At 41.3% G+C, this 25,987-nt stretch overlaps 2 protein-coding genes across 6 annotated transcripts in view; both read left to right on the forward strand.

The window, feature by feature from the left end:
- DIXDC1 (DIX domain containing 1) overlaps positions 1–5,619 on the forward strand; it is a 73,150-nt gene extending 67,531 nt beyond the window's left edge. For all 5 annotated transcript variants that reach the window (XM_044257805.1, XM_044257804.1, XM_044257807.1 and 2 more), the window contains 2 exons: positions 963–1,071; positions 2,282–5,619. In XM_044257805.1, the coding sequence (XP_044113740.1) occupies positions 963–1,071; positions 2,282–2,362 (190 nt within the window). In that variant the 3' untranslated portion in view covers positions 2,363–5,619. The remainder of the gene's footprint in view (positions 1–962; positions 1,072–2,281) is intronic.
- A 2,412-nt stretch (positions 5,620–8,031) lies between these two features.
- DLAT (dihydrolipoamide S-acetyltransferase) overlaps positions 8,032–25,987 on the forward strand; it is a 33,003-nt gene continuing 15,047 nt past the window's right edge. Inside the window, exons 1-7 of the mRNA XM_044257811.1 lie at positions 8,032–8,575; positions 9,063–9,164; positions 9,466–9,590; positions 9,748–9,901; positions 13,089–13,215; positions 14,977–15,164; positions 17,067–17,220. Of these exons, the coding sequence (XP_044113746.1) occupies positions 8,297–8,575; positions 9,063–9,164; positions 9,466–9,590; positions 9,748–9,901; positions 13,089–13,215; positions 14,977–15,164; positions 17,067–17,220 (1,129 nt within the window). The 5' untranslated portion in view covers positions 8,032–8,296. The remainder of the gene's footprint in view (positions 8,576–9,062; positions 9,165–9,465; positions 9,591–9,747; positions 9,902–13,088; positions 13,216–14,976; positions 15,165–17,066; positions 17,221–25,987) is intronic.

Consider the following 25,987-nt stretch of genomic DNA (forward strand, 5'->3'; position numbering starts at 1 on the left):
TTTCTCTTTCACGTTTTGAAAGGACAAAGTAGTGACAGGAGGCGGGCTCAGGGGTTACCTCCCACTGAACGAGCTGAGAGGCGTTTGAGGAACAGTATGGTGTAGGACGAATATAGATCGGGATCCTCTTTGCAGTGTCACCGCTAACCAGTGGCGTTGTAAGGGACAGGTCATGATCTGCTGCAAAGTACAGACGCAGTAATGGTGCTTCCAAACCTGATGCACAGTTATGTTCTGAGTTAGGAAAAATCGTTTTTTAAGGGTTCAAAACAGCTCCCGTTGGTAGGCATGGGTTGCAGCCTGGCCCTCCAGGGCTGTTACTCATCGATCTCCGTCCTGTTTGATGATTGCATCTAAGCAATTGAGAATTCATGTTAAAAACCTTCAAACATTCCTTTATACTCCCTTGTAAGGTAAATAAGTGGCTTTGAAAGAAAGACTTTTTAAACTCTGGAACCAGCAGCTGAGAGAGGTAATAGGTTGTCCCTCCCCTGGAGAGTTTGCTTAGTTGGTCTGGGCTAACAGGGAGCTTTCTGAAGCTAGAAAGATGAAGATGGTGATGTCTGACTTAATTTTATCAGCCTAAAGAGATGGAATATTGTTGCAAAGAAGGAAATCAAGAGAACTTAGACGTATTGATAGTTCAGCCAATTAGATTTCAGAGATCTTATGGTGTCTGATTTCCAGAGTAAAACAGACAAAAGCGATCTGGCTGCTGCTGGAACACAAACATCTATTTTAAATTCTCAGAGCACCCTGTCCGTAATGCTATTCTTCTTCCCTCTTGGTGGCTCCCTAACCTCTGCGGTAGAATTGTCTGGGTTCCCAGGGGCGGGGACCTAACAAGGCCATGTCATTTCTGCCTGGAGAGTCTTTGGCAGGGACCTGGCTTTAAGGTAACCTCTCATCTTCCCAGCCTAATGAGACGCAGTCTACGTCAGTGCTCTTGCCTTTTGTTGCAGGTTGGGGGAGGTGACACTGAAGGATTTTAAAGCAGCTATTGACCGGGAGGGAAATCACCGGTACCACTTCAAAGCGCTGGATCCTGAGTTTGGCACTGTCAAAGAGGAGGTACAGAATTCCTGGGGGGCCTGGGTGGCATCACTGCTGGGTCCTGAACCCCAGAGCCGCCGCCTCTGCGACCAGTACCCGAGTTCCCTCCCCAGGTTAGAGGAGTTTCCCAGAGCCTCAGGCCCATCTGATTACTCTAGACCGCTGTGGTCAGGGAATGCACAAGGAACTGGCAGCTTCCTCAGTTCAAGGACTTCGATCACTTTGACAGACTGGGAAAGAGAAAGTTTTGTTAGTGAAAATGAAAGGACCTAAGCTTGAATGGAAGCTTGGCTTGAGGGGGTCCCTTCTCGATCTGTAGCTAAATCTCAGAAACTTTTCTGCTTCCTGTGTTGAGCAAAATAAACGAATAGGCATGAATATGTGGAACTGTATATCGGGATGGTAGTTTCTCAGATAATTAAAATGAGGAACTTCTGGAAAGTCATGTCTGCTTATTCTCAACTCCTTGACTGTTTTCTTAGCCTACGCTTCTCTTTATAATCTATCTGCCAAATATAGGGAAGAGAGTTCTGGGTTCTTACATAATCACATTGTGATTAAAGCCAATGTTTTATTTCATAAATATTTCCACACTGAAATGCTTTAATAGCCCTGTTCTATTAGTGGCTTAGAAAATTGAATGAATGAATAAAAAGAACTGCCTGTACTTTTGGTCTTCTTTCTAATCCTTTCTTTATGATACCTGGGACCAAAACTTTACCCTTTCTCATTTTTGTAATACATATGCTACTGCTTTCTCATAAGCACCCTCAAGTGCTGTATGGTTAGTAATTTATTAATTCTAATCAAACTCTATAGCAAAGGAAGGTTAGGGATGTCTTTACCATTTCACAGATGAAAAAAACTATATATATATGTATCATATAAGAATATATGTTATGTAATTTTAATAATATATAATAATATAATAGGATATATTATAGTATATGTTGTATTTATATAATGCACATAATCTATTATACAAAATACAATAACATTACATATGTTAAAATATTTTATATTTATATATATGTATGCATTTGTATACATTTTTATATTTAGGTATAACTCTAGGGACGAAACAAAAGGGACGTAGACTCTAACTTAAGGCTTTCCTCTGTATGTTCTTTATCTTCTGTGTTGAGGTCTTGGTTTTATCAGCAGCAGCCATCTAGACATCCCTGTCTTACTTATTTTTTCACTGTGGCTCTTTTTTTTTCTTCTCTAGGTTTTTCATGATGATGATGCCATCCCTGGGTGGGAAGGGAAAATTGTAGCCTGGGTAGAAGAAGACCATGGAGAGAATTAATGCTGAGTATTGGATTGGGGGCTCATAGAACTTGGCACCCCCTGGCTGTTTCACTCAGGAAAGAGGACTAAAACCAGAATACACAAAGAAGTTTCTAGTTTGTGCTGCCAAAAAAGAAGCTTCTCCAAGTGTGACAGCCCTGGGCCAGTACTGTTTCTGTGCCTGGCTTATGTGGTACTTAAAATCCCTGTCCACCTGTAGACCATGGGTTCATCTGGAGTTCCTTGTCCGTGGGAACACAGTGTTTTATTCTACTCTGAGGACAACAAACCGAAGGCCTTAACCAGTGGGAATGGATGATCCCGCTCCTATAGGGGCATGGCTGCTATTATCTGGAAACTGGGAATTGGACGCATCACTCCTGTGTGTTACAGTATTATTTTAATCGGCCTCATTGGTTGCAGCAATCAGAGTCCCAGCATTTGTACTCACAGACAAGGCAAAGGTACCAGCTTTTTTGCTTCTTTGCAGCTATTGCAAACCAAGAGGAACTCCTGAGGTGGTACCAAAGATGAAAGCCCACTCTTCAGGAAGTTTTTGGACCGGACATGGATGGTGCTGAATCGTTGATTGGATGGAAAAAGGGCTGCCCATATTGTGCTATACTTTGCTAAAACCATGATTAAGTAAGACCTTGGGTTGCCTCTTGTGTCTTAACTGGTTCTGCAACTTGTCCTTCAGCCCACAGAGGGCACATTTCATGTACTGCTGGTTTTCTCTGGGGACTCTTCCACCGTAGAGCCATTTTTCCCCCTTCCAACTGACGAACTTTGTGTTTGAAAGGAATAAGGAGTTAAAGTCTCCTTAAAAATCTAGGCGGGTATGGAAAGGTGCTGCTACCCATATTTCCTTGACTTTCTTTCTCTCATGACTTCCTTTAACTCATGTTGTCTCTGTTGCAGTCAAAAGGAGACAGACCGTTCATTTCAGTGTTTGTGATTTATGAGTACTGAGCATGAGTTACTGGTCTGCCCCTCTTCATTTCAAGTTATTTTCGATTATGTATTTAGTCTAGGTTGATCCTTTAGGGCACAATAGGAACCATGGGGCATGGAGCATGAGTTGTGAATGGCAGGGTTGATTCTGGGTTAAAAAAACCCTAGAATCCTTTCTCATGTGCAACGTTGTCAAGTGTAGAAGCTAAGAGAAAAGAGTTAAACTTCCAGAGATTACTTAATAACTTGGGTTTTCTCAGTCATTTACCAAGCACCATCAACTAATCAGCCATATATATATATGTATGTATGTATATACATATATATGCACACACACACACACACACACACAAATACTCATTCCCAAAAGCAGTCGGCCTGTGACCAATGTACACTGCCAACCAGGAGAGTCAGACAAGTCAATTCTGGGTTCTTGACCTGTCTGTCTCTAGTTCATCTCTGTTTTCCAGCTGTTTCAACATTGGAGCTCTGAAATGACATTTTGTTGTTTTATATAAAAGTGTCTTTTAAAATAGTTCATGTTTGGAGAATTCTTTTGTACTCATTTGTTTTTGTCTGAGAACCACGTCTATTTTTATAACTTGAGTGTGAGTTCTATATGTTCTCACATTCTATATACTGTATCCATTTTCTAGAGAACCCAGTAGCTTTTATAAGGCTCTTCTCTTCTTACCCTTGTGGTTTCAGAACAAGCTTTATTTTATTACAAGTATATTAATGACAACTGATTCCTGGTTCTAATTCTACCTGCCATTTTGATAGTGGAGGTAGTTTTACGTAATCTCTTTGATTGCTCCTCTAGCAAACAGAAGGAGCTCAAAAGATATCTGATATCTTTCAGTAAGTTTACTTGATCTCCTACTGAAGAATTTCTCATTGGAAGTGACTGGGAAAGTCAGTCAAAAGCAAGAATAATTCATTACGAAAGCAAACAGAAGAAAACAGGATATTCTGAATCTGCACCCCCCCACCCCGGAAGTCTGGAGAAAAGGTCCTCATGTCACCAATTTCTCTGTTGCATGAATTTTAGTGTTTTGCTAGACATGCTAGACAGCATGAGGGTTACTAGGCCAAAATTCGTTACTGTATTTCCAGTACAATTTATCTTAAATATCTGTCTCTTAAGTTAGTTTTTACTTGTCAGTTTTCTTTGAGCAAACATTCTCACCATTATGTAGAATTTAGCTTTTCAGAGAAAATTAAGTGAGAGAAAAATTTCAAAGTCCTCTACCTTATTTGGCTTTTATATCTCTGTCCTTTGGAAGAGGAGCTGCATGGCCTCAGTGCCTCCACAGAAAGCTGAAGTTGAGTTCAGGGGGAGAAAATGAGATAGTTTTTTCCCCTTTAGCTCATTAATCTCATATGCCACAGGTAATAACTAAACACCCCCATTACAGGATGTCGCTCCAGTAACTTTTGTGTACAATGTGTTGGTAATCCCCATTCCAGTTTCTAAAGACAGGAACCGTCTGACAAGTGTGTGCATTGGTTCCTTCTGGTTTGAATCGATCCCTGTTTGTTACACTTTGGTTGTCCTCGAAGCCTCTTGACTTATTCCAAGGATTGTCCCCTGGTGACATTTGTGTGGGATAGTCCATCCGAACACTGAAATTCTCTTCCTTTGAAAAAACCAAGGAATTAGAATGTTTAGAGTTCATAAAATAACCTCTAAACCTATGAGATTTTTTTAAAAAAAAAGGATCCGCTCACAAAAACTAGCTTAGAAGAAAGCTCAATTCCTTCAAAAGTCGTCATTTAAAAACTGATGACTATTCTCACTCAGTTCCCTAAATTAGCTGGAATTGGAACATTTTACAATTTGTACCTAAAGAATTTGGATTAAATTTAGTTAATGGCATTCCTACTTATTGATTAACATTTCAGCTCTTTTTGACCAGGATGGCTGTAAATTAGGGAAAATATCTTTTATGTTTACATCCAATCCAAGAGGACTCTAATTACTTAAGAGCATTTATGTCATAATAATTTTCATTTTTTCCATAAAATAAGCATTATGATTGCACACTCCTATTGTCTGAATTTATGTAAGAGGTATAGCTTGCTTAAAATATATATGTAAAGTTATATTTTCTTAGAAACATGGATGTTTGCAACCATTGCTTTCATAGAGATTACCACCATGCATTCTCCCCGTTTTGTTTTCATGAAGACTGTGTTATACCAGAGGCTTCTGATTATCAAAGTGATAACCAGTTTTAACTGCCTGTATGTACCAGATTTGTGAACTAATTTAAAAAAAGCAGAAACAAACCATGAATAAAATGGAGTTTGCAAACTAAATACTGTTAATCATTTTCACTTGTGTTTATCGACTGAAATTAATCAGCAAAGCCATTTACATTTAGTGCAAGTCAATATCCTCAAGTGATCTCCCTGGTAGCGTATTTACTTATTACCTGGGGAGCAGAGATAAGGATTACTTTATGACCATAGATATTTTACCATTGGCATTTCAAAGGAAAGCACAAAACATATTATTATTGTCAAAGAAAATTCACTGATTTAGCACTTCTTTTGAAATTACATATAAATGTGCAAACAAATAAAAACCTGAGTACAAGCTGTACTCAGAACCAGAATTTCCAAATTAATTTGAAAGCTGCCTTCCTAAAACTTAGGTCAGCTTCATGTATCACTTCAATTTAAATGTTTTATATAATTGTATTTTTAGTCCTGAGCTTTTACTTGACTTGGAATGACATATTTTCAACTATTAATTACAAGCCATTTTAATTAGGTCATTATGTTAAAATTAAGCATGTAAAGAACTTTCATACCCAGTAATTCCTCTTTCCATCTACCCACTTCCTATTGGTTGTCACCATTCTACACATTTCTCTACTTCAAACCTTAGAGTCTTTGAGCCTTCCTTTTCCTTGACTTCTGTTATCCAATCTGTTCAGGGGAGTTCAGACCTATTCTCTCAGGCCTGAAAAGCTAAGAATTCCTACCACACCTCTGGGGTAGACTTACACCCTAGACTGTTGGACCTGTGCCCTCCTGTGATTTAACTACACCTGTCAAAAGTATATTCAAATAAAAACCGGCTATGCACTGAAAAATAACAAACCCAGGTTTAAGCAATTCTACCTACGTAAGTGATCAGCAAACTGAAGACAGTATCATACAAAGGCTGGTTTAGATCCAGTTATTAAATTCCAATACAGTGGAAGTAATAAGATACCCTGGTCAATTCAAAATCACCAAAACATTTTCATAATTTATAAAGTTACAGTATAAGCCCTTTCACTGATCACAATTATTCTTCCAATAGTTATTCCTAGTTTTACTTAGTTTGTAATATAATTGTTCTACTCTGATAATTTCAAATGTGCCTTTCCATTTAAGCTGTTAATTTATTATTTCTCACTTGTACTGCCTACGTATTACTGTTAGGCAGCTGTGACTGCTTGCTTTCCTCATATTTGGAGAGTAACATTTATCAGTTCTTTTGGTTATAAAGACACTAAAGCTATAACACAAAGTTATAAAGACACTAAATAATTATAATAAAACTAATATAATTATAATTAAATTAAAATTAAAATTAAATTAAAACTAAATAATTATAATAAAACTAATATCCTTATTCTGAATGCTTTAAGGGTACTAGAATAGAATTTTGGGGAAAGATGTAAACTTACTTCTTGTACTGCCTCCTATAAAAACAACCGTTGTATTCAGTCCACTCAATGAGTGCATCTTTTTCACTGCAATCTCAATACTGGGTTTTTGCCTTTTAAAAAAAGCTTACTACCTGAGTAGGTATGTTTCAGTTTTCCAAATGTTTAATTACTAGCAAGGTTGAACATATTTTCACATGTTTATTTTTCCTATTTCTTGTGTTCTTCGTGTTCTGACCATCTGTACAATGGGGACTTAAGAGATATAAATACAGCACGTGCTTCTTCCTAATCTAATGCCACCCTCAGCTCAGAAATGAGGTATTTTTCACTTGTAGCATGATAACCCTACAACAGAAGTATACCTAACAAATGTGGATAACTTCTCATTTATTAATTCAAATGACATGATGCTTAACTTCCAGTATTTAGCAGACAGTATACCAAACTCTAATTTGTATGAAATATTTCAAGCATAACAAAGCTTTTTGCTATTTAAGGGGATTCTATAGTAAGTCAGAAACGTAAATCTGTTTCGAAAACTTGTATCTTCATACACAGCACAAATGCTTAGTCCTGCTACAGCACACCTTAATGGGGGAATGAATCTTCGGCTTGGCTGCCCCTCACACCATTTGGCCGGAAAACCTGTTCACTCTGATTTCCGGCTATGCTACAAACCCGAAATTAAGCCTTTGTAACTTATTACGGGTTGCGCGGAGCGAGGCCCCAAACCTGGCCACGACTGGGTCGGCAGAGGCGGTCTGCACATCACCAGAACGCCCAGATCCCCTCCGACAGCTCCGCGGGCCAGTCTTCCGGAGCGCTCCGAGACCCTGCCCTTGGCCTCCCGCTACCTTCCCGGTTTTTCTAAAAACTTAGCCACGCCCCCTCAGCCCACCTCTCAGGCCATTCTGCTCCATCAGCCGGGCTCTCGCAGCCTCTTTAAGCCCCTCCCTGCGGGCTGTGCCCTTCCCATTGCTTAGGCCCTGTGGGACCCCGAGATGCCTCTCCTAGGACCCCTGTACCTTAAAACCTCTCCGCGTCCTATTTTTCCCAAACTTGCGCCTGCATTGGCTCCGCTGGAACGCCCCTGCCCCTGTGGCTGGAAAATAGTCTACCCTACCTGCCGCCAGCCACCCTTTCCTCTACTCCCTGGAGGAAGAGCGGACGTTCCACCCATTTCTGGGCTGGGGAGGGGTGCGGTGAATCCTCGGAGCCTATTTTACGACAATGTGCGGCCGTGCGGCGCGGCTGACGGCAACGCCACACTGCTCTTGGAGAGGTCACTCCGGAGACGGCGTTGGTTTTGGGGTGTGGGGGTTGCTGGCACTATGTGGCGCGTCTGTGCTCGACGGGCCCAGAATGCGGCCCCAAGGGCGGGGTTCGGGGCTCGGTGGGCGGCCTTGCGGGAGGACCCGGGAGCTCCATGCGTGACTCCGCGGGCTGGTGCGGGTCCGGCTCGTTGCAGTAGTGGGACCACGGCGTATGGCAGGGTCCGGGCACTCTGCGGCTGGAGCCCCAGCTCGAAGGACACACAGAGGAACCGCCTCCTGCTGCAGCTTTTGGGATCGTCCAGCCGCCGCTGGTATAGCCTGCCCCCTCATCAGAAGGTGAGCCCCAGACCTGCCCTTCGCGGGACCCCGTTTGTCCTTCAGGGCAGACTTCTTGGCCTCGGAATCCTCCCTCTGAGGCTTCAGTGAGCTTCCAACCCCTTCCCAGTGTATGTCATTTGTCTCTTCTCCAAAACCCAGCCTTGCTGTGGCTCTTGAGCTTTTTTACCTCTCCTGATGTATTTATTCCATTGAAGGAAGAGTTCCAGGCTTCCGTCTCTTGATCTTTTCATTGAAAGAAGAGCTCCAAACCTGAGGCTATTTGTGGAATGTCTGCTGAGTGATGTGCTCTGCCAGTCCCACGGGACTGTGGAGCAGGAACCCTGTCACTGCAGAGCTGGTGGCAGGAACTCCCTTTCTGTCCCCAGTGCCCGTCGTGGGACGGGACTCAGTACACTCTCTGCATTAAATACAATTGAATGAACCATTAAGCCAGACAGAGAGATAGCGTTTTCTAAATGTAGTGTTTCTCCTTTTTCTCCTCCAGGTCCCGTTGCCCTCTCTTTCCCCCACAATGCAGGCAGGCACCATAGCCCGTTGGGAAAAAAAGGAAGGGGAGAAAATCAATGAGGGTGAACTAATTGCAGAGGTAAGTTATTTAAAACATGGAAGTGAGTTAGAAGGAACTGGCTTAGCTCAACTGACTGAGTGTTAGCTTTCCAGATAGGTAATTACCGCTTTTGCTTGAGAAACTTAGATGTTTTTTACAACTTGATATTAGAGAAGGTTGGTTAGGTAAGTTGTCAGCATCTGGCCAGGCTGATTTTTAACTAATTCCTTTCAGGTCTATTAATAGAGGCTTTAGCCTCTATTAATGTGTGATTCCAGGCACAGTCTAATAAATTTCATCCTGGTAGCATTAAGCGTAACCTGCTGCTTTGTGTTAAAAGGTTGAAACTGATAAAGCCACTGTTGGGTTTGAGAGCCTGGAGGAGTGTTACATGGCAAAGATACTGGTTGCTGAAGGTACCAGAGATGTTCCAGTTGGAGCGATCATCTGTATCACAGTTGAAAAGTGAGTAGTGCCTTGGTAATTTGTGGAACTTAGGTGCTTAGTGGAGTGTTTTGACCTAGGATTGAGAAAGGAGGAGTTAATAGGCTTCTGAGACTACTTTTTTGGGTGCTAAATCTGCTTTATAAGCTCTAGTACTTACATTTTTTCTCTTCCATAGGCCTGAGGATATTGAGGCCTTTAAAAATTACACATTGGATTCCTCGGCAGCACCTACCCCGCAGGCAGCTACAGCACCAACCCCTGCTGCCCCTGCTTCTCCACCTACACCTTCTGCTCAGGCTCCCGGTAGCTCATATCCCACTCACATGCAGGTGAGGCTCAGCCCCCGGGTGTTCGCTCTGGAAAGTTTATTATTCATAATTTTTCATATATGGCCATCACATCCTGGAAGTTGGCTTTAACTATGGCCAGCTCTTGTCATTTGAAAGTAAATAGAGAGTAAAAAAAGAAGAAAGTAAATAGGGATTTAAACATTAAAATTGACAGTTTTATTCCTACTCATTATTTCTAGGTGTGTGAACTTGGACATTCCTTTAAACTTTCTCAGCCTGAGTATAGTAGGTAGGATAATGCTTGGCATTTCTCATTCAATAACATTGTATTAGGTTTGGAGGGTGATTTGTACTAATATCTACTCCTTGTAGTATAGAGTGGTTAGTAGGCCTGTAGTATTGTCCATTGAATAAAAGTCCCCAGATGATGTTTTCCTTTGACATGTGATGTTTATTTTTTATGAGTGAGTGAACTAGGGGTGCCTGGTGTCTCAGTCGGTAAGCGTCTGACTTTGGCTCAGGTCATGATCACAGTGTTCTGGGATGGAGCCCCGCATCGCGCTCCCTGCTTAGCGGAGAGTCTGCCTCTCCCTCCCCCTCTGCCGTTCACTCTGCTTGTGCTCTCTGGCTCTCTCTATCTTTCTGTCAAATAAATAAATAAAATGTAAAAAAAAAAAAAAGGCACGTGAAATAGTCCCATAATATTAATAAATGAGGAAACTGGCGACAAAGTGTGTAGAATAAAGAGTTGAAGGCAATAAATATAATCGCACTTGGTTCTGTTAAATAAATCCGTTTTTAAGAAACTACAGTGGTTTTTTGGGTATTACAGTTATCCCATGTATTTCATGTTTTGGATATTGGAAATTGGTAAAAAGCAACTGACCTTTTTCTAAAGGATTAAGACTAAAACTTTTCTTTCACTTAGTTTATTTGTAGAAATTTCTGTATAGGAATCATTTTCCTTTTGGGACATAATACTCTTCTCCCTGGTCTTTTAATAGCCACTTGTGAAGTCTTGTGTGTTGTTCAGGTCACACATTTGTTTCACCCTGTTCAGTAAACTCTTCTCTTACTACGTAAGACACACTTCCTTTCTCTCCATTTTATGTCTGTGGCTTTGTGTGCAAGCATTACAGTTGTATTTTAATTATCTTTTAAGATCTGTATAGAGATTATTGGCTCCACTGGTTTTGAAGAAGTAGATGGAGATGACAAATTCTGAACAAGAAAAACGTTTAAAAAATATTTTCTAAGTAGAATTAAGTTTTTCTTGTTTTTCCTCTCTTTCCCAAGACATTAATTGAAATGATTTTCTCGGGGCGCCTGGGTGGCTCAGTGGGTTAAGCCGCTGGCTTCGGCTCAGGTCATGATCTCAGGGTCCTGGGATCGAGTCCCGCATCGGGCTCTCTGCTCAGTAGGGAGCCTGCTTCCTCCTCTCTCTCTCTCTGCCTGCCTCTCTGCCTACTTGTGATCTCTCTCTGTCAAATAAATAAATAAAATCTTTAAAAAAAAAAAAAAAAAAAGAAATGATTTTCTCTCAGAATAATCCTCTTGCTAACTGATATAAAAAACTGAGAAGATAGCAAACAAAACCCATAATAACTGGATAAGCATCCAAATTCAGTGGACACTCAAACCATATGAGTGGCAAAGCAAGGTTTCATTGAAATCAGGCAGTCTGATGTTCAGATCTTATTGGGATGGAAGGGACTCTTTATTTTTCTTGCAATTGTTAAAATTTTACTTTTTTCTTACCAATTTGGGTGCCCCCCCTTTTTTTTTCTTGTCTGATTGCTTGTGACCAGGACCTCCAATACTATATTGAATGAAAGTGGTGAGAATGGATATCCTTATTCCTGATCTTAGAGGGAAAGCTCTCAGTTTCTCACCACTGAGTGTGATATTAGCTGTAGATCGTATAAGGCCTTTATTTTGTTAAGTATGTTCCCTCTGTGCCCACTTGGTTGAGAGTTTTTATCGTTTATGGATGTTGTACTTTGTCAGATGCTTTTTTTGCATCTATTGAGATGATAATTTTTTTTTTTTTTTTAAAGATTTTATTTATTTGACAGAGAGAAATCACAAGTAGGCAGAGAGGCAGGCAGAGAGAGAGAGGGGAGAAAGCAGGTTCCCTGCGGAGCAGAGAGCCCGACGCGGGGCTCGATCCCAGAACCCTGGGATCACGACCTGAGCCGAAGGCAGAGGCTTTAACCCACTGAGCCACCCAGGCGCCCCGAGATGATAATGTTTTTTTATCTTTTCTCTTATTTATGTGGTGTATCATTTTAGATTTGTGAATATTGAACCACTCTGGCATCCCTGGAATAAGTCCCTTAATTGTGGTGAATTTTTTAAATGTATTGTTAGATTCAGTTTGCTAATATTTCATTAAGGATTTTTGCATCTATGTTTATCAGAGACATTGGCCTGTAGTTTGTTTAAATTTGTTATTGGTGGTTTAGGTATCAGGGTTGGCTTTGTAGAATGAATTTAGAACTTTTCTTTCTGTTATTGACTACGCTTCAGATGTTTGATGGAATTCACCTGGGAAGCCATCTGGTCCCGGACTTTTGTTTGTTGGGAGTTTTTTGATTACTGATTCAGTTTCATTGATCAGTCTGTTCAAATTTTCAGTTTCTTCCTGATTTAGTTTTGGAAGGTTATATGTTTTAGTAATTTATCCATTTCTTCTAGGTTGTCCAGTTTGTTGGTATATAATTTTACATAATCTTTTTTTATCTTGGAAAGGTATTTGGGAAGTTTAGGAGAAATGCTGTTTCCTCTGAGTGAAAAGATAGATGCTAATACAGAGCACAGCAAAATTTTAATGGAATAGTCTAAACCAAGATCATTCTGTGAAAATGAAAAATTCTAGCTTAATCTAAGCGATAAAAAAGATGAAAGATGCTCTGCTGAGATATGTAATTGAGGAATTAATTTTGACAATCTAGAAAGAAATCTTTCCTAGTTAACTCATTGCTTTTAACTTTGGTTGTGGGGGCTCAAAGTATCACTGATATTGTAAATCTTGGGATTTGGAGGGTGATTCAAATGGTAGGGCACTGTTGAGGCACGGATCTTTTGCTCTTATGAGGGCATCAGACAGATGGGAATTTGGATCGCCAGAGTCACTATCATTCCATAAAACTAATGAAGCTTGCCTAAGTGCCACTGTGTCCAAGGCTTTGTAGTATTAGGCAATAATATGTGTTTGTTTCTACAGGTGGTTCTTCCTGCCCTCTCTCCCACCATGACCATGGGCACAGTTCAGAGATGGGAAAAAAAAGTGGGTGAGAAGCTAAGTGAAGGAGATTTATTGGCAGAGATAGAGACTGACAAGGCCACTATAGGTGAGATTTCTTCAGCTCTTAATGGTTGAGGCACTGAGTTTTCCAATGAGGGAAGAGGATTGCCGTCCTATCCTATAATGAGTGAGTGATAACATGAAAAATTTTAATTTTTGGGATTCATTTCCTGGAATAGACTCTGTCATGACAGAAGTGTATGTAGTGGAATTTGTCGATGCCACACTGCACTCCTAATGAATCAAAGATATGTTAGCTTAGAGATGATTTTTATCTGGAGTTTGCTTCTTAGTCAGTTACTGTGTTACTGAGAAGCTATTTCAGCCCTGCTGTTCTTTGAATTGGGCAAGGGGGGAGAAAAGGAAACAGGAGAAAATTACTTTCTAGGCAGGAAAATAACAAAGAATTTAAGATGACTTTGAGGGAAAACTAAAACCAGGGTTTGGATTGCTTTCATAGTTTCAGAGTGACTGATAAAATATGTATATACCTGTTCATACAGCATATTGCATTTCCATATATTCCCTTTCTGATTCATTTTTTATGCTCAGAACAAAGCCCACCTATTATTTGTGATAATATTTATAGATATTAGTAGATCTATTTGTTTCCTAGCTAGTCCCCAAGATGCAGTGGGTGATTCTGAGCATCCTCCGCAGTGGTGGTTTTTAGATTGTGTTCTTCAAACCCCATGATTCCTTGATGGCACTGTGAGGCAAAGGAGACTTAGTGAACAGGACTCTGCTTTCCCTGCCCCTCTTCCCAACTTCCAGGGCAACTGGAAGGGCAACTCCTTTTTATCTTTTCGCATATTGTGTTCCAACCAAAAGATTTTATTAGAAGAAAGGACTCTGTTTCTTAGAAACAAACAGAACCCCTTGGTAACAATAGATCTGCTTTGCCTTTTACCTTGGATACTGGAATTGCTATAGAGATGGTATTCTAGAGACTCTGATAGTCACTGGAGAAGCGTTGCCTTTGTCAAATTCTTTAAACTCTCTTGTGGCCTTGGAGTCTTTTTTTTTTTTTTTTAAACTTCTTTTATTGGATATTAATTCTTAACTGGAAAACGGAAATTTTCATCAAAGATATGTTTGTCAGGGAGGGGCACAACACAAAAAGCCAAGAGGCCTGCAAGGCAAAAATGCTTCTCTGCGTTGTCTTTTTAGTTTTACTTTTGTAACACTTCATGTTTGAGTTTTACTTTTGTAACACTTCATGTTTGAGTTCTCTTCTCTCTAACACTGTAGAAACCCTAGTAATGCCATGTTTCTTCACACTGAAATATTTAGTTGACTACCAAATACAACCTCTTTGAAAAACTCCAGACATACTTTTAAGGGCATAATCCCATATCACTGTCAATTCTAGTAGCTCCCTTAATTTAACATCCATGTGGTTCTGATTTTTAAAAGTACAGCTGATGCCATATTGGTACAGTTAATGTCATCCTGGAGTCTTGTGGGTCTGTATAGCAGCTGCCCTTAAAGATGTTTTTAAGAAAATGTTTAGAACTAACTACTGTCTAAGTCTCTCATAGTCTTATTTAACAGTTGTTTATTTAGTATTTACTTTGTCCCAGGTACTATTTCTAAGTACTTGAAAATAAATAATTTTTATAACATTCCTGTGAGGTAGGTACTATTGTAACCCTCACTTTGTAGCTAAAGAAGCTGAGACAATAGAGATGTTAACTCACAAAAGGTTATATAGCTAGATAGAAGAGCTTTTTACTTAAAACTGTGCTTTGAGTTTGGTGGGATAGTAGAGTCCTTTAAATTCCATGTTTTTTTCTTTCTATTTAAGGTTTTGAAGTACAGGAAGAAGGTTACCTGGCAAAAATCCTGGTCCCTGAAGGCACAAGAGATGTCCCTTTAGGAACTCCACTTTGTATCATTGTAGAAAAAGAGGAAGATATACCAGCATTTGCTGACTATAGGCCAACCGAAGTAACTGATTTAAAACCGCAAGCACCACCATCTACCCCACCTCCGGTAGGTATGCTTCTAGAATTGAGGTAACACTTACCTTATTCATCTCTAAATTGAGGGATTAGATTGCATGATACTCTAAGTTCCTTCCAGCTCTCAAGATTCTGTAAATAAGGAGATGGTTAGGCGCGCCTGCCTGGCTCAGTTGGTAGAGGCTACAACTCTTGACCTTGGGATTATGAGTCTGAGCCCCAGGTTGGGTGTAGAGATTACTTAAAATATTTTTAAAAACCTTTTTTTTTTTTTTAAGATTTTATTTATTTTATTTGACAGAGATTACAAGTAGGCAGAGAGGCAGGCAGAGAGAGAGAGAGAGGAGGAAGCAGGCTCCCTGCCGAGCAGAGAGCCCAATGTAGGGCTCGATCCCAGGACCCTGGGATCATGACCTGAGCTGAAGGCAGAGGCTTTAACCCACTGAGCCACCCAGGCGCCCCTTTTAAAAACCTTAAAAAAAAAAAAGGAGATAGCTTTTGTGGAGATCTGCAAGTATGTGGCAGTGCACCATTCCCCCGATAGTCAGTTGTTGGATCCTTGTAGCTTTTTTTTTCTCCCTGCTGTCTTAGTCCTGCTAAGCACAAAGCCGAGGTGACATGCTCTTTTTTTTTGCTTTAGGTATAGATATGCATATGGACATTACTGTATACAGTTGTTCATGAACAACATGGGGTCTGGGACACCAACTCTGCACACTTGAAAATCTGTGTATAACTTTGGATTCCGCCCATATTTAACTAATAAGCCTACTGTTGGCTGGAAGCCTTACTGACCATGTAGACAGTAGACAGTCAATTAACACATATTATGTATGTATATGTATATGATACATATTATATGCTGTATTCTTAAACCACAATAGAGAAAGTGTTATTAAAATTGTAAGGGAGAGAAAATAGATTTATAGTACTGTGCTGTGAAAAATCCATGTGTAAGTGGGCTTGTGTAGTTCAAACTCGTATTGTTGGAGGGTCAGTTAATCTTTGTCACTGTCAGTACTCTTGGTATTCACTTATGCTGGGTCAAGCTTATTTTTATAATATATTAGAACCTTGACATCACATGGCTTGTTTTGCACAGAAGCTAATCTTGTCATAGTATGCTATACAGTATACGCTATATACCTAAAATGTACTTGTATGCACTCCAGGCTGAGATAACTCTGTGATGAGGCTTCTGTAGGTGTTAGAATCATGTGAGTTTAATTGGGGAGGGTATGTGCTTTTGGGCAAATTGGAAGGGGAGGTGAACCATGAGAGACTATGGACTCTGAAAAACAATCTGAGGGGTTTGAAGTGGCGGGGGGGTGGGAGGTTGGGGTACCAGGTGGTGGGTATTATAGAGGGCACGGCTTGCATGGAGCACTGGGTGTGGTGAAAAAATAATGAATACTGTTTTTCTGAAAATAAATAAATTGGAAAAAAAAAAGAATCATGTGAGTTTAGATGAAGTACACATTTCTGTCAGAGAAACTTGATTTCTGACTTCCCTACATTTGTGGGGAGTGGCCAGTAGTGGTTTCGTCTTAAGGTACTTTCAACATGGAAGTTCCAGTGTAATTTATTATTTTGAAATGAGGTTAAGTAAAAACAAAATCATGTTGGTCATGAAAGAGAATGAGGGTAAAGACACAGCAAGAGATGAAAGTAAGGAAAGTCTATCAGAATATTACATACTGATTAGCCATGTTAAATCCAATGTCTCTCCATGTTATCAGGGAGTAAGAGAACATGGTTCTGTCTTTGACATAAAGTCGTATTATTACTCTTCATATTGCTGTATTATGTTGGTTAAGTAGGAAAAATATGCATAAGATAGAAGTTATTTTGATTTCTTAGTAAATGTAAGCTCTTCATCTCTCAGACCAGTCTTTACAGTGGTGAATTAACAGTTTGTAACTTTTCTCAAAAGGTGGCCCCTGTTCCTCCGACTCCCCAACCTGTAGCACCTACACCTTCAGCCACCCGCCCAGCTACTCCTGCCGGACCCAAGGGAAGGTTGTTTGTTAGCCCACTTGCAAAGAAACTGGCAGCAGAGAAAGGGATTGATCTTACACAAGTAAAGGGTAAGTTTGTCTCTACACAGTGGGGCTGTAAAGATAAAATTTACTTGAGATTCATTCTTAAATCCAGCAAGGACAACTCTGTACAGTCCTCTTATTTGGAATGGTGCAGTAAAGGATGAAGGAGGGGAAGTCATCTTCTTTGTTGCCACCACAGATAGGGAAACTTAATGTGCTGTGTTTAGCTCATCTAGGATCTACTTATATAATATGCATAGCCTTTTTTCCCTCAGTTCATGGGAACTGCTGAATTTTTAGTGCAAGTGTAATATGCTTGTTCAGCAGAGTTGAGTTTTTGGACTTGACAATGTTAATAAGAAATCTCTATTGCTGCAACGCTGATTGAATCTAGCAGTACACAGCATAAAATAGAAACCTGGGGTGATTGGGAATGATTTTGAATGAAAAAATATAAAACTGAACTAAAGTTCCTTGAGGGCAAAGGAAAATGTTTAATTCATATCTTTTTCTCCCCAAAGAGAAAGTATAGCTTACTGATAAAGAGCATGAGGTCTTGAATCAGACCATCCGCGGTTTACTTCTGGCTTTATCATCTTCTGTATGATATGACTTTAGGTGAATTACTTAACTTGTATATGTCTGTAGGTGAATTACTTAAATCATCTGCTTTCCCATTTGTGAAACGGAAATAATAGTGTATATTAAAACAAGCAGGGACGCCTGCGTGGCTCAGTTGGTTAAGCAGCTGCCTTCGGCTCAGGTCATGATCCCAGCGTCCTGGGATCGAGTCCCACATGGGGCTCCTTGCTCGGCGGGGAGCCTGCTTCTCCCTCTGCCTCTGTTGCCTCTCTGTCTGCCTGTGCTCGCTCTCTCTCCCTCTCTCTGACAAATAAATAAAATCTTTAAAAAAAAAAAAAAACAAGCAAAGAGCTTAGGATAATATTTAGAATATAATAGATACTAAGTAAATGTATTCTGTTCATATTAATATTATCACTTGGCATTTAAATGAATGTTTTTGAGCTGAAACGTAAGGTGATTAGAATACTTGTTTGGAGAAGTGCAAATTACTCATCCTGAAGCCTGGTTTGATGGCTACTACTATGTGCTAGTCACTGAATTGCCACATTTAGCATGACATTTCTTGAAGTAAGAATTATCACTCATCATTTTTTTTTGGATACGAAAATAGTCTTGAGTCTCCCTTTCTGTTAAGTAGTAAAGTTCCAATTTGAATCTGGTTGTTTCTCCAACTGCCCAGCTGTGGGCACTCAGTGCTGGTTATCATCTGTCTGTTGTCTGTTGTTTTGTGGTTAGAAAGCAAGATAGTCCTAAAGAGTAAGAATAGAGTATTGTAAATTTTTTGGCCTTCAGAGGATTCTTATAATATTTGAAGATGCTTTTTTCCTCTTTATGTTATTTCATTGGTATATTGCCATTTTTTATGTGTATGTGTCTAGCATTAGGGACAGCAGTGTAAGTCAGAGTAAATTTTAAGGAGAGCGGAGGGACTGGGTTAATAATTATATCCAAAGACTTTAGACAGGTGGAGAAGGATGTTTTATGAGATACTTAGCAACACTGGTGCTGTACCAAAGATGTAAGTGGGAAAGTCAGGCAGTTAGAGTTAGGCGATTTATTTACTGTTATTTAAACCAATATTCATTGAGTCTTGTCTGTGCATCACTTGTTCATAAGATAGACAAGATTTCAATTTTAGATGCTTATGTTAAGAAAAATAAAGAGTTAAACAGAGAGTACAGCATAGTAGCTAAGTGTATGGGCTCTGGAGCTAGAATGCTCAGATTCGAACCCCAGTTCTGCTGTACACTACCTGTGTGACCTTTTATGTCTCAGTTTCTTCATTTGTATATAAAAATAATGCCTTCTAGGTTGTGAGGGTGAACTGAGTTAAACAGTGCCTGCACATAGAAAGCATATACAGGTATTAGCCATAATAATGAAAATAACTTGTGATTACCTAGGATGATCCAAATGTGGAGAGAAGAAACCAAGTGATACACTGTTGAGTGACAGTGTGACTGTATGTGCAGCCTGACTGCTGTTGGATATGGTGGTTGGGGAAAGTCTTTCTGATGAGGTGACACTTGATCCAACCTGAAAGATGAGAAGGAGTCAGCTGTGAACCAGCTGTGTGAAGAACTGGGGACAGAGAGACCAGTACTACATAATCTGAAGTGGAGAGAGTTTGCCATGTTTGAGGAACATATAAAGGAGGCCGGTGTTAATAGAGGGTCTAGTTGCAGGAGGTGGTGAGGTTGGAAAGAAACATAGGGGTGAGAACAAAGACTTGGCAGGTCATGGTAGAATTTGAATTTTATTTAAAGCACAGCAGGAGGCCACTAAAGGATTAAAACAAGGAAGTGACATAAAATGATTTACATTTTTAAAAGATCATTTTGGCGACTTTGTGCAAATGGGTTAAATGAAAGCCAAGATTAAGATGCTGTTAAGAGGGGCGCCTGGGTGGCACAGTGGGTTAAGCCTCTGCCTTCAGCCCAGGTCATGATCCCAGGGTCCTGGGATCGAGCCCCACATCGGGCTCTCTCCTTGGCAGGGAGCCTGCTTCTCCCTCTCTCTCTGCCTGCCTCTCTGCCTACTTGTGATCTCTCTGTCTCTTTCTGTCAAATAAACAAATAAAATCTTTAAAAAAAAAAGATGCTGTTAAGATGCTGTTGCTGGACCTGACAGTGGTGACTTAGACAAGCATGGTCAGAGGGGAAATGGAAAGAAATGGAGAGCTTCAAGATATATTTTTGACAGAATCAACAGAACTTAGTCAAGGATGATACATGGGGACTTGACAGCAGTTATTTCAAAACAGAGGTGTGCTGGAAGCCTGTCTGGGTAGACTGAAAAGGAGAAAATGGATGGAGAAATGGAAACAGCATCGTGGACAATTTGTTCAAAAAGTTTTACTATGGAGGGTAGGAGCTAGGATGGTGGTAGGTGGACCCTAGGCTTGTCTTGTCCCTTGAATACAGCTAGGTAACTATCAGATCATTCTGAATATCCAGGAAATCAACGTGAGGACTGATAGAACAAACTGCGCAACCAGACAGGGAGAAGAGGCAGCATTAAGGATAGTAGGAAGCGAGGAGATGTGGTTTTGGGGAGAAACATCATGGGTACTGCAGAGGGGAGCCGTGGTTGTGAAGAGAGGCGAGAGAACGGAGTGCACAGGAATACATAGAAGGGGAATACTTTCCCAAAGCCATTGGCTGGGAAAACGAGAGGGGCTGATTTTCATGAGTTTTTGCAACCAGCGGGGCTCAAAGACTGGAGTTTTGAGGTCTACAGTCTTGGCTAGGATAGACACCTGAGAAGACTGCCCTGTTCTTGGACAGCAGGCAGGCAAGCAATCCCAGGGCCAATGGTGCGATCTGAGGATCTCCTAAGGCATATGGAGAATCACTTGTTAGCTCTTGGAGTGCATCTCTGAGACGTGACATTACCTCTATGGGAAGAAAAAGAGCCGGCCGCTGCCATTTCCCTCCCCTACTCCTCAGCATAAACCAACTTCAGTAAATAGCTCAGTGCCAGCACTTGCTGTGTAACCTGCTTACACCAAGTCCCATCCCCCCGTGCTCTGCTGGTACTGCATTTCTCAGGCAAGTGCACCTAAGAACCAGTGCAACAGGTCCCTTCCTCAGAAGATCAGCAGAGACACTCTCACGTACCATATCTCCTGACCATAGAGTTCTGCAAAGGTTCAGTTCTAGTAACATCAGGTAGCATCAGGTTTCATTTAACAAATGGATCAGAGCACACCTAGTTGAAACTCGCTATACCCCGACCAAGGTCCAAACGCTGCCCTCTGCAGGCAAGGACTGATGGCTAGAGCAGCCAACACACACACAGCCGCAGAGTGTGTGCAGCTCACTAGAGACACTCCTTGAAGTGCCAGGCCCTGGGCACTGTATGACCGCTTCTTAAAGCCATTACTCTCTGGAGCAGGAAATAAAACAGGCTTTTCTAACACACACAAGACAGAGACCTAGACAAAATGCAGAGATGGAGGGATTCATCCCAAAAGAAAGAACGAGAAAAGGTCACAGCCAGAGATCTAATCAAAACAGGTACAGGGGCGCCTGGGTGGCTCAGTGGGTTAAGCCTCTGCTGTTCAGCTCAGGTCATGATCTCAGGGTCCTGGGATTAAGTCCCATATTGGGCTGTCTGCTCAGCAGGGAGCCTGTTTCCCCCACCCCCTCTGCCTGCCTCTCTGCCTACTTGCGATCTCTCTCTCTGTTGTCAAATAAATAAAATCTTTAAAACAAACAAACAGATAAAAACAGATATAAATAATATGCCTGATGGAGAATTTAAAATAACAATCATAAGGATACTTGCTGGGCTTGAGAAAAGCCTGGAAAACATCATGGATGGGGCACGTGGGTGGGTCAGGTCATGATCTTAGGGTCCTGGGATCGAACCCCGCATCTGGCTCCCTGCTTTTCCCTTTCACTTTCTCGCTGCCTTTCTCTCTCTCTGTGTGTGTCAAATAAATAAATAAATAAATACATACATACATACATACATACATACATACATAAATACATAAATGAATGAATGATTTTGAAAAAAAAAATCAGGGAGACCCTGACTGCAGAAGTAAAAGTTAAAAAAGCAATCAGGCAGAAATGAAAAATGCAGTAACTGAGATTCAAAACGAGGTGGATGTAATGACCACTAGGATAGAAGAAGCAGAGAGATGAGTAAGTGATACAGAAGTTAGAATTATGGAAAATAATGAAGCTGAACAAAAGAATGATGGATCATAAGTGTGGACTTAGGGAACTGAGTGACTCAATCAAACATAGTAACATTCATATCATAGGAGTCCCTGAAGAAGAAGAAGAAGAGAAAAGGGCAGAAGTTTTGAGGAAATAATAGCTGAAAACTTCTGTGTCAGGGGAACAAAACAGACATCCATATCCAGAGACACAGAGAACTCCCATGAAAATCAACAAAAGCCAGCCAATACCAAGACATACTGTAGTTAAATTTGCAAAATACAGTGATTTAAAAAAAAAAGTCCTAAAAGCAACAAGACAGTAGAAGTCCCTAGCTTACAAGAAAAGACCCCTGGGACGCCTGGGTGGCGCAGTTGGTTAAACGACTGCCTCCGGCTCAGGGCGTGATCCTGGAGTCCTGGGATCGAGTCCCACATCAGGCTCCCAGCTCCATGGGGAGTCTGCTTTGCTCTCTGACCTTCTCCTCGCTCATTCTCTCTCTCACTGTCTCTCTCTCTCAAATAAATAAAATAAAATCTTAAAAAAAAAAAAAAAAATCATGGGACGCCTGGGTGGCTCAGTTGGTTGGACGACTGCCTTCGGCTCAGGGCGTGATCCTGGAGTCCTGGGATCGAGTCCCACATCAGGCTCCCAGCTCCATGGGGAGTCTGCTTCGCTCTCTGACCTTCTCCCCTCTCATGCTCTCTCTCACTGTCTCTCTCTCTCAAATAAATAAATAAAATCTTTAAAAAAAAAAAAAAAAAAAAGAAAAGACCCCTAAGGTTAGCTGGAGATTTCTCCATAGAAATTTGACAGGCCAGAAGGCAGTGGCATGATACATTCAACATTCTGGGGGTTATATATTCAACATTCTGGCTCAGTGGGTTAAAGCCTCTGCCTTTGGCTCAGGTCATGATCCCAGAGTCCTAGGCTGGAGTCCTGCATCGGGCTTCCTGCTCAGCGGGGAGCCTGCTTCCTCCTTACTCTCTGCCTGCCGCTCTGCCTACTGGTGCTCTCTCTCTCTCTCTGTCAAATAAATAAATAAAAATATTTTTTTAAAAACCCTCAAAGAAGTAGGGGTAGAGGAAACATACCTCAACATCAAAAAGTCCATACAGGGGCACCTGGGTGGCTCAGTGGGTTAAGCCGCTGCCTTCGGCTCAGGTCATGATCTCAGAGTCCTGGGATCGAGTCCCGCATCAGGCTCTCTGCTCAGCAGGGAGCCTGCTTCCCCCTCTCTCTCTCTTCCTGCCTCTCTGCCTACTTGTGATTTCTCTCTGTCAAATAAATAAAAATAAAATCTTTAAAAAAAAAAAAAAAAGTCCATACATAGGGGTACCTGGGTGTCTCAGTGGGTTAAGCCTCTGCCTTCGGCTCAGGTCATGATCTCAGGGTCCTGGGGTCGAGTCCTGCATCAGGCTCTCTGCTTGGCAGGGAGCCTGCTTTCTCCTCTCTCTCTCTCTCTCTCTGCCTGCCTCTCTGCCTGCTTGTGATCTCTGTCTGTCAAATAAATTAAAAAAAAAAAAAAAAAGTCCATACATGAAAAATCCACAGCTCATATCATCTCCAGTGGGAAACAACTGAGAACTTTTCCTCTATAGTCAGGAGCAAGACACGATGTCCATTCTCACCATTGGAAGTCCTAGCCTCAGTGATCAGACAACAAAGAGAAAAAGAAATAAAAACAATTCCCACATTGGCAGGGAAGAAGTAAAACTTCCACTATTTACAGATGTTACGATTCTCTTAAAAAAACCCAAAAAACTCCACCAGAATTCTTCTGGAACTGATACATGATTTCAGTAACATCACAGCATACAATATCAACATACAGAAATGTGTTACATTTCTATACACCAATAATAATGCAGCAGAAAGAGAAATCAAGGAATCAGTTCCATTTACAGTTACACCAAAAACTGTAAGATATGTAGGAATAAACCTAACTATAGAAGTAAAAGATCTGTTCTTTGAAAACTGTAAAACCCCGATGAATGAAATTGAAGATGACACAAAGAAATGGGAAAAGATTTCTGTCTCAGGTTTGTGGCTCTGAATTTAGAGTACAGTCAGTCATCTAAGTGTACTTTTTTTTTCTTTAAGTAGGCTCCATGCAGGGCATGAGGCAAGGCTTGAACTCCCAACTCTGAGATAAACCCAGACCTGACATCGAAAGTCAGATGCTTAATTGACTCAGCTATGGAGGCGCCCCTATGTGTGCACTTTTTTGTCCCCAGCGGCATTAAGCTATTCTGATGTTGGCATTGAGAAGACAGACACTTTAGAGTTTGACCAGGGAATAAGTTTAACCATGATCCACAGTGTAAGCTTAGGGGTGAGGAAGAAGAGAAGATGATAGGAAAATGAGGGATGATGAGAGCAGTTGAGGCAGTGGAGTGGGGGTCTTGGCGAGGTTGAAGAAGTTTTGCAGTGGGAGGGAACGGTCTAGAATAAGTGAGTTGAGAGGATCAGTGATTGTGTGTTGTTTCCTAACCGCCATCTCTGTCACCAGATGCGTCTTTTCCACGCCAACACTCAGCTCTCTGCTACCACCTGGGTGTCGCACTTGAATTCTGTTCTGACACTAACGCTCCAGCATTAACATCGGGCTCCACAGGATTAAGGACCCAGTCCCACAAGACTGCCCCTCTGTTTTTTGTTTGTTTTAGATTTTATTTATTTGACAGAGAGAGAGACAGCGAGAGAGGGAACACAAAACACAAGCCGGGGGAGTGGGAGGAGGAGAAGCAGGCTTCCCACTAAGCAGGGAGCCAGATGCAGGGCTTGATCCCAGGACCCTGGGGTCATGACCTGAACCGAAGGCAGACACTTAATGACCGAGCCACCCAGGTGCCCCAGACTGCCCCGGCTTCTGATGCCAGTTGCAAGTCCTGGGGACCACCCATGCTTCTGACTCACTGGCTATAAGTCAGGAGTTCCCAAGATCCCTGCTTCAAGTGTGCAGATTCACTAGAACGACACACAGAACTCAGGAAAGCACTGTATGTACCATTACCAGTTTATTGTAAAGGAAACCACACAGGAACGGTCAATAGAAGAGATGCACAGGGCAAGGGTTGTAGGGGAGATGGGAGCAGAGCTTCCATGCCTTCTCGGGGAGTACCACCCTCCTAGCACGCTGATGTGTTCACCAACCCAGAAGCTCCAAATCTTGTTTTTAAAAGAGTTTTTTGGGAGTTTTCTGTAAGAAGAGTGGACATATATATGTATATATTTAAAGATTTTATTTATTTATTTGACAGAGAGAGATCATAAGTAGGCAGAGAGGCAGGCACAGAGCGAGAGAGGAGGAAGCAGTCTCCCTGCTAAGCAGAGACCCAGATGCAGGGCTCGATCCCAGGACCCTGAGATACGACCTGAGCTGAAGGCAGAGGCATAACCCACTGAGCCACCCAGGTGCCCCAGAAGAGTGGTTATATAAATCCTTGGCCATGAGTTGTTAAACTCAGTCTTCAGTTTCCCTGCCCTCCTTGCAGAGACAGATGACTTAGCAAATGTGACCAAAATGGAATCATTTGGGGAGAAACTGTTTTAAAGCCTACACCCTAATAATCAGTTTGATTTGTCTCATAGCTACTCCTAGATGTTTCGTATTTATTTGAAGCAAAGCACTTTCACATCACTATCCTGTTTTATCCTCACAACCTTCCTTTGAGCAGGGGCTGATACTGTATCTTTCAATTACAGGTGAGACTAAAGACCAGCAGAGATTAAGTGACTCTAGTCTTTTAATTTATATTTGACGACCACCCTACATTTTTTACTCTCTGTCTGCTGTTCTTCCCTTTAAACCATATTGCTTTATGATGGCCTGTTGTGCCTTCTTCGTGAGATAGGCAAAAAGACTTAAAGGATTTCAGCTGACTCCTGGTAGGAAATTCCTGTGGGTGGCTAAAACCCAACCCAAGGCAGGTGATACTGCAGGTTTCCTTCTCTCAATGGGCTGTGGCAGATCTGCCTTGGTGGTAAAGGGAGGTTACAGTTTCTTTTGTTTATTAAGGCGGGGTATCTAATAGGGGTACTGCTACCTCTGT

Source organism: Neovison vison, chromosome 7 (genome assembly GCF_020171115.1).
Source record: "Neovison vison isolate M4711 chromosome 7, ASM_NN_V1, whole genome shotgun sequence".
Taxonomy (NCBI): Eukaryota; Metazoa; Chordata; class Mammalia; order Carnivora; family Mustelidae; genus Neogale; species Neogale vison.